Genomic DNA, 7945 nt, shown 5'->3' with positions numbered 1-7945 from the left:
TTTTTAACTAGTAAAAAAAACATTACGGCTCACACCTAGAAATCTAGTGTACGACTAAGGGTCCGTTTGGAAACGCGGTTGAAATCGTGTTTCCTCAAATTTTGAATTTATTTTTGTTTTTTAACTAAAAATTATGTTTTTTTTTATGTTTTTAAATCGTTTTGATGTGCTGATCTTAAAAAATAATTTTTAAAAATAAAAAAATATATTATTTTGATACATTTCTAAACTTAAAATACTTTAAATCAAAACCGCTACCTCAATTACTAAAATTTACAGGACCGGTGAGCTTATTTACAAGCGTACACAGTAGCAGATCCTCCAAGTCCAAGTGCCATCGTAGCATCAAGCTAAATCATCGTATGCTTTTCAGGCCAAATCCAGCTTTTATACAGTCCATGAAAGTTTTCTGTACTTGGGAAACTGCCGAAGGTTTGTTCCTCCAACCCATTCCCAGAGTTTTCCAAGACCATTAGCTTGAAAAGTACATAACCTTTCCTGACTCATCAGCCTCCTCTTTCCTTTCCTATCCTCTCCTATGGAATCCTTTGATTAAGGAAACAAGGCTTTTTAATTAGAATAAATCCGAGTCTTTTACTGTGAAGGAATTCGTTTCAAGATTGCGCTCGGATTTCCACAAAGCACCCCTGCCTCTATATAAACCCCAGTACCACCCTCCACAGAACAAACATCAATACGTGGCATTGCTATTATCAAACTCCTTGTGTTGTTCAACAATCCAAGCATGGCTATTCTCTCCGATCACGAAGGGCCTCAACAAAAACAGCAAACCCCAACATCTCCTTCCTCATTCTCCTTCAACACGGTTCTTGATCCCTCAAACCCTCTAGGGTTTTTGGACTCTGCCCTAAACTTTTTGTCTCAAAAGTCTAATGTCCTAAAGAACGATGTCTCTCCCCTAGTTAAGGAGTTCAAGAAAAGGATCAAGGCTGAAGAGGATTCAAAGAAAGCGGAAGAGAAAAGACGTGCCGAGAAAAAGAAGAGAGAAGAGGAGAAGAAAAGGATGCGGGTTCCGAACAAAGGCAATGGTCTTGACATGGAAAGCCATTCATGGGCACAGACCCTGCAAGAAGTAACTATCACTGTTCATGTCCCTCCTGGAACGAAGTCTAAGGATGTTGTGTGCGAGATAAAGAGAAAATCTGTGAAAGTTGGACTTAGAGGCCATTCTCCAATTCTTGATGGTGAACTATTTGAGACAATCAAGATTGACGATTGTATCTGGAATCTGGAGGACCAAAAGACTGTTTCTGTTCTTTTGACAAAGTGTGACGGGATGAATTGGTGGAAGTCCTTGCTGAAGGGTGGTCCTGAGATTGATATTCAAAAAGCTGAACCAGAGCCTAGCAGGCTGTCTGATTTGGATCCAGAAATAAGGTCCACCGTGGAAAAGATGATGTTTGATCAACAACAGGAACAGTTAGGTCTCCCTACCAGCAAAGAGATCGAGAATGAAAGCCTCTTGAAGCTATTCATGGCTCAGAATCCAAACTTCTCCAACAAGAATCCAAACATTGACTTTTCCAACGTGAACATGAAGTAGACGGTTGTCTTTGGGCTAAACTAGAGTAATTCTTAGGGTTTAGATTGATGCTGGCAGGATATTATGAGATTAAGTTGTGCAAAGTCTATCCGCAATTATTCATTACCGTGATGCGCAGTTTGTAACGAGTTTCAGTTTTATTTTCTTTCTCCGAATGACTAAATAGTTCTATATTGCATAATGTGGTTTAAACGCCATGATATAAAAGCAAGAGTAATAAGTCTGCTTTACCTTTCCTCTTTAGTTTTTTCCTATGTTGAATTATATTTTGCGGCATCAATTGCTTGTTCCTACCTTTAACCCCCCTGTTCATCCAAATTGAACAAAGCTATCAATTTTCTTTAAAGCGGTGGTAATGCCAACCAAATTCTTAATTATATGCGCATAACCTTTCAAAGATCTACTATCATTGCAGTATAAATAGTTAAATGGAGATTCAATTGATCATAACAAAATCAACAAGCCAAATACTGAATTAACATTAACGTTAATAATAACATCTATGATATTAGATTTTATTGTGGACAAAGAGAACTTCACGCGCATTCTCAATGTAGTCAGAAGTCTACCACAAAAACATAGTAGGAAACCCCAAGTACCCAAACATAAATTACAACGGAGCTAGATCCCACAGCCGGAGTAGGAATGTCCTTGTACTTGATCAAGCAGAGATATTTTGAAGGCATCTCTTAATGAAGCATCCCAATATCTGGCTCAGAAACATCTGCATTATAACATGAGAGGATTAGAACTCATCTATTTGTTTTCCACCAAGTCTTGGGGGCATCTAGGTTGCGGAAAAGTATGTTCCAGATAAACCTGTCTCACCATTTGGGGAATGATAACTCCTCGCAGCAGGGTTAGGAGCCATTGGAATGGCCATTGATAGCTGAACAGCAGACGAGTTATTGTTAGATCTTTGATCAGTGAGATAGGAATCCATATCCCTGCATTTTGGCCACTCGTCAAAGAGAGGCTGAAGAGACTGATTTTCCCGCCTCATAGATCCTGATGAACTGAACTCCCTTCCAAATAAATAATGCTGCTGCTGTTGTTTTGACGATGCAGCATCAACAGTTAGGGGCTCAAAATCCTGCAGTGTCTGTACTTGTGGGTAGTTTTGCAAAAGAGAACCATTTCTTGATTCTGGCACAGGGTTTGCAGGGACTTGGGATGTGAGATGCCAAGTGCTGTCCACAGTAGAGTTCATTCCAAAGCTTCTTGTATTTCCCAAAGCTTCTGGTAGGAAAGTTTTCTCATCTGCTTCAGGCTTCGGTCCATGGAGAGACCTGCAGTTCCAGTTTGCACAGAACACACCCAGATGGTTTCTTTATAAATAATTCCACAGCCTTAGGATATGCTTCAACAGTTTGTATCAAATAAACATTTTTTCCTTCACAACATATGTTAAAGATCTCCAACAAATCCAAGTTAGTCTTTAGAAATTCAAGTGCAATCAAGATCATGATCTATTAGTCTAGTGGGAGCAGGTCTGTTGTAAGCTACCTGCTCCATTCTCTTCAAAACTATCTTACAATTCACACAATCAATTCTTGGCTTAATTAACAAACTTACACACAACGTTGAATATAAAAATTGAAATGGGATGCAGGAACGACCAATGCATCTTCAGAAAGCTAAGCCATGATACAATGGAGATACACAAATGATGACTGTGTATACATGGATGGACTAGTGGAGCAAAATTTTGAAACACAAAAAAGAATAAAAAATACCATGGTGACAAGAATAAATCACTCCAACACTTTCAGATGTTTATACGACCAAAAGATTCAAATCTCATCAACATTACTCCTACAATAAAACTATATCACTATTATAGTTTGAAAATAGATGATAACAAACCAAAATGAGATATCACAGCAGCAATCCAAAATCACGATTATAGACCATACTGTGCGCATGAGCTAATGACACCAATAATGGCTAAATTTGGCAGCACCTGCAGCTATACAAATAAGACTGGTGAAAAGGGGGGATTTTAATGTTTGTACCTCATTTCCTACTCGTTTCACATCCCCTTTAGAGAGGCTGAAAATGTGATACTATATTTGATTTAGAAGGAACAAAAATTCTAGACAAGTCTGAACTATATTTCTGGGTGATAATTTCTTAAAGCTGCAATAGCATTCAAGTAATCTGAGTATTAATCTGAAAGAACAGAGGCAATACAAAGACAAGCCACATTCTGTATGTCATTGTATGGATACTGGATAGCATTGTAGCAGATGGTTTTCGTTGGTTACGAAAAAATGTTTGTTGCCTACTCCAAATAAAGGATGAGAAACCAACTAGTGTTGATATTTTTAGAACTACTATTGACAAGACTCCTTTAAAATCCACAACAGGCTAGCAAAAGCAAAGAAGGATAAGGTAAAGACAAACCCATTCAAAATATATAAAGATTTCAACTTGTTATGTCAGCCTCAATTGATGATAAGAGATATGAAATTTTCATTAGAATCAATGGTTGATGAAAAACGTTGGAGTGCTTTTTGAGTAATGTGTTAAAAACAAGGTCATCAATTTCACAACTTAATCTAATATGTAGCACCTAACCTTCATGATTCATCAATGCAGTAACATCTTGTTTACCTTAACATGCAAGACCATGACTCTTGCCTTTATTTTTACAAAGCTAACAAGTAATAGAAAGTTAGTTCTCAGAGTCACTATAATCACCAAGGTGCTTCTACATACTCAACCAAAGGTCAGGAAAACAAAGGATTGGGGAGACCCAAGGGCCTTGGCTTGCTTAACGCAGCATAAGGGATGACAATAGCTTTATGTAATATTTAAATGGCTTGGGGTCAGCATGTTGCTCAAACAATCACATGTCACTCAATTTACACACCACATTACCCATAAATGTACCAAAATATAAACATAGAATGCTATCAGGCACAAATCCTTTAACAAAACCTTTGCTCAACATGCAGTCTGGCTAGTGCAAATATCGATCACGCACCTGTAGTCTTTACTATTAACACCATAAGGCATAGACTCCATCTGCCAACGTGACATATTACTTCCCAAGCCTAAGGTCCCAGGATTAGTTGGATACCCTCTGCTCCCACTGCTGCTGCTCCCAGTTGCAATTTCTGATGCCACAGTTGACAACGACTGAGAGGTAGTTTGTGATTCCACAGGCTTTCTTGAACGGTTACGGCTTCTATTCATATGCCGCTCACAGTACTTGGAGTCTGGGTGAGCATCTTTGGAGCACCTCCATTTCTTGCCATCTGTCCTCCGACACCTTCCTGGCTCCGAGTCAATCTTCTTCCCAAAATAGGAACAGTAGCTCACTGCAAAAAAGGACACATATAACATGTAATGAACACAAAAATATAACCTGCAACTCTAAAATTAGTTGATTAACTGGATATCACCAAGCCATTCAACAAAACAAGTGCATGCACAAGAGATTTGCAAATTAAGATGATTTCACGTGTCAGAAAACTGCATTGCCAATTTCCAGTACAATTTCCCCAAACCATTTACCTAGAGTTAAATTCAATTACTTGATGGTTACTCGTATGTCTAATTGTATACTATTTCTCACCTCACTGTTATAGCATTTAACAATCCGAAAACAAGCCCCATAAAACAGATAAACAAACATTACAATTTCCAAAGAGGGAAGAAGAAAAATGCATTTTTAACCAGTCTCGTACAGTTGAAAGAACAAGCAATTAGCTGAATCAATTAAGACGATATACAATTTTGAGGAGTGAACAGTAAAAATTCTCAAAACTTAGACTGACCTTGCCAACTTTAATTTAAAGAAAAAAAAAGCTACGCACGTCACAGACGTACCGATCCGTTCCAATCTTAAAGACACCAACTTCAATTGAAATAAAAATTTTATATGCAATTCCGATGAAAGCCCTTTATTACATGTAGGTCAATCAATTAGAGTAGCAGCCATGGCACAGGACATGAAAAATTCCTCACAGATCAAAATGACATCCCCAACTTCTTTTATTTCCTCGTTCATTAAAAGCAAACAAGTCCCCAGCGTACCAAACTTTATCAATCTTAAAAAAACTTTAATTAACACTAACAAAAAGGAAAAAATAACGAAACATAAAAGAGGTAAAGCCAAGAGGTTTTCTGTTTCTGTAGCTTACAATTTGATGGGTGCAAGAAACCAGGGGAAAGAAGCTGAAAACTCTTACGAATAGGAAGGAGAAGGGAAGGAGGGACAGGTAACCCTGCATTTAAACACTTAAAGATAAGAACTTGATGCTCCAGCTCATGCCACTGAGACACCGTGAAACCTGGTGGTGATCTTGACCCCACCGCCGCCACTGTGACTGATGAGTTGCTCATTTCTTTCACTTCTCTCTTCAACTTCACTTGGGTATGACCGGCTGCTTCTACTGCTTCATTAAGCAACCCTGTTCAACAAATAATGGAAAAGGGAAGAAATTTTGGGGTTAGCTTGTGAGATATAAATATCTTAGCAAGTGTTAACTGGGAATCAGAGAGAGAAAGGGAGGATCTTTTTATTGCTTTTACCTTAGAATGGGAGATTGAAGAGGAGGGTTTGGACATAGCTGGGGGAACGTTGGCTGTCGGGCGGGGGGGGGGGGGGGGGTGTGGTGGTGTGTTCGGTGGGGGAAAATGGGGCTTTTTATTTTTGGGTATTTGAAGCTGGACATTAATGCTTCGATTTATGGGCAGACAAAAAAGAGATGTGGAAGTTAGATGTCCTTAATTGGCCTCCTGTTAATCATATGTATGTTTTAAGAAATTAGACTTTTGTGTAAAAAACTCTATTTATTTTGGAATATAAATAAATTGCGACTACATCCACAAATTAATATCACTCAAATTGATATTATATTAAGTGGATGTTTGGAATAATAATAGAAATTGTTTTTTTAAGTATTTTTTTACTTTGAAATATATTAAAATAATAATTTGTATATTTTAAAATTTACTTTCAACATTAATACATTAAAAATAATACCCTCCGTAGCATATGAATTTAATTATTTGTATTTGATTCTAATTTTGTTTAATGGACTTCTGGCTTGGTGGTAGTGGTTGCATGGTAATCATGGATTCTATTGTATTGAGCCCAACTCTCCTTGCTTTATAACACCAGTGGTAATTAATAATTATTATTAAGAGCGTGTTTGACAGTGTGGTTGCGGGTGCTTTTCAAATAACTTTTCGTGCCAAAATGCATGCCAACGATGTTTTTTCATTTTTTAAAAATCATTTTTAACATCAGCACATCAAAACGATCCAAAACATACAAACCATATTAAATTTTAGCAAAAAAAAAAACAAAAAATTTTTAAATTTTTTAAGAACACGGCCGCAGCCGCGTTCCCAAACGGTCCCTAACAAAACAACTACAGCGGTTTCATTGTTTATAACAGTGAAGTAACTGAATTATTTTTTTATATTTTGATCAAATCTTTTTATAGCCTAATTAAAAGAAATTATGCTTGAAATTATAGTAAAGATACAAAATTAAAATATAAAACACAAAAGAAATATACAGATAACCCCACATTAGCAACAATTCCTCCATTTTAGTTTAAAAATTCTCTTTCTTTTTTTTCATTTTTTAGTTCTTAAAGGGGGGAAAGAGAAACCAGCTAAAAAACAAAAATGAAAGAAAAAATTGTTTGTTTGGCCACTCTTTAGAGAACTTGTTGTTTTTGGTGTCAAATAATTTTATTTGACAAGAAAATTTTGATTGTCGTAGGTTTTGGATATAAACATGCTTGTAAAATTTTGACTATGTTTTGATTTTTTTATTTGATTAATTTTTTTTAGTTAGATAGTTTTGAATGGGTTCTATGATGTTTTTCAAGTAAAAATAAATTTTCAACTCAAAAAATTCACCATAAAATTTTATGTTATCATTATGGTATTCAAATTTTAGACAACAACAAGCGATGTATCAATTGTTACTGTGTTTTCAAACAAAATAAGAACAATCAATACTTCATCCATCCCTTTAAAAAGAAAAAAAAACTGAACATGTTGGGCTTTTTTTATTAGAAAAGCTAAGACATATTATGTCACTCAAACTTGAGTGTCTGGGTATTTTTTTCCCTTTAAATTTTGTTTTTGTTTTTTAATGTTAGGTTTTTATTGGTTTTTTTTGTTTTTATTTTATTTTATACTTCAAGTTTTAGTTAGTTTTGAATGGATTTATATTTTTTATCATATAATAAAATAAGAAAATAATTGATCCCAATGAAGTATGTGATTCAAATCACGAGTTTAACAAGTTAACTCAGTTCATCTAAGTTGTTTTTTTAACAAGGTTACATAAAATAAATTTTCATATGATTTTAATTTAAAACTTAAGTTAAGAAAATGGATGGCTCGGGG

At 35.9% G+C, this 7945-nt stretch overlaps 2 protein-coding genes across 4 annotated transcripts; one reads left to right on the top strand and one right to left on the bottom strand.

Moving 5' to 3' along the window:
• Window positions 1-403: 403 nt before the first annotated feature.
• Window positions 404-1799, top strand: LOC133700360 (protein BOBBER 1-like). The gene has a single exon (XM_062123859.1). The coding sequence runs from the start codon at window positions 746-748 to the stop codon at window positions 1562-1564; it is 819 nt and encodes a 272-aa protein (XP_061979843.1). The 5' UTR covers window positions 404-745; the 3' UTR covers window positions 1565-1799.
• A 205-nt stretch (window positions 1800-2004) lies between these two features.
• Window positions 2005-6199, bottom strand: LOC133702240 (growth-regulating factor 5-like). Of its 3 annotated transcripts, none has more exons than XM_062126534.1 (5): window positions 6107-6199; window positions 5716-5985; window positions 4554-4890; window positions 2393-2853; window positions 2005-2288 (listed from the first exon to the last, which is right to left on the bottom strand). In XM_062126534.1, exons 2-5 carry the CDS (start codon window positions 5915-5917, stop codon window positions 2254-2256), a joined length of 1035 nt encoding a protein of 344 aa, XP_061982518.1. In that variant the 5' UTR covers window positions 5918-5985; window positions 6107-6199; the 3' UTR covers window positions 2005-2253. The 3 variants fall into 3 exon arrangements, with proteins under 3 accessions (XP_061982518.1, XP_061982519.1, XP_061982517.1); XM_062126535.1 differs by having other exon boundaries at window positions 5764-5985; XM_062126533.1 differs by lacking the exon at window positions 2005-2288 and having other exon boundaries at window positions 2337-2853.
• Window positions 6200-7945: the final 1746 nt, after the last annotated feature.

The sequence above is a fragment of the Populus nigra genome, chromosome 8 (assembly GCF_951802175.1).
Source record: "Populus nigra chromosome 8, ddPopNigr1.1, whole genome shotgun sequence".
NCBI lineage: Eukaryota > Viridiplantae > Streptophyta > Magnoliopsida > Malpighiales > Salicaceae > Populus > Populus nigra.
Note: the sequence above shows the minus strand (reverse complement) of the source record. Positions and strands in the feature narration are given on the sequence as shown.

Bases quoted from the DNA above. Each gene is read 5' to 3' on its own strand.
- LOC133700360 (XM_062123859.1), top strand. From the start codon at position 746: ATGGCTATTCTCTCCGATCACGAAGGGCCTCAACAAAAACAGCAAACC.
- LOC133702240 (XM_062126533.1), bottom strand. From the start codon at position 5,917: ATGAGCAACTCATCAGTCACAGTGGCGGCGGTGGGGTCAAGATCACCA. The intron at 4,891-5,715 runs GTAAGCTACAGA...CCTTTTTTGCAG, and splicing joins TTTCTTGCACCCATCAAATT to TGAGCTACTGTTCCTATTTT. The intron at 2,854-4,553 runs GTGCGTGATCGA...CTGGAACTGCAG, and splicing joins GTTAATAGTAAAGACTACAG to GTCTCTCCATGGACCGAAGC.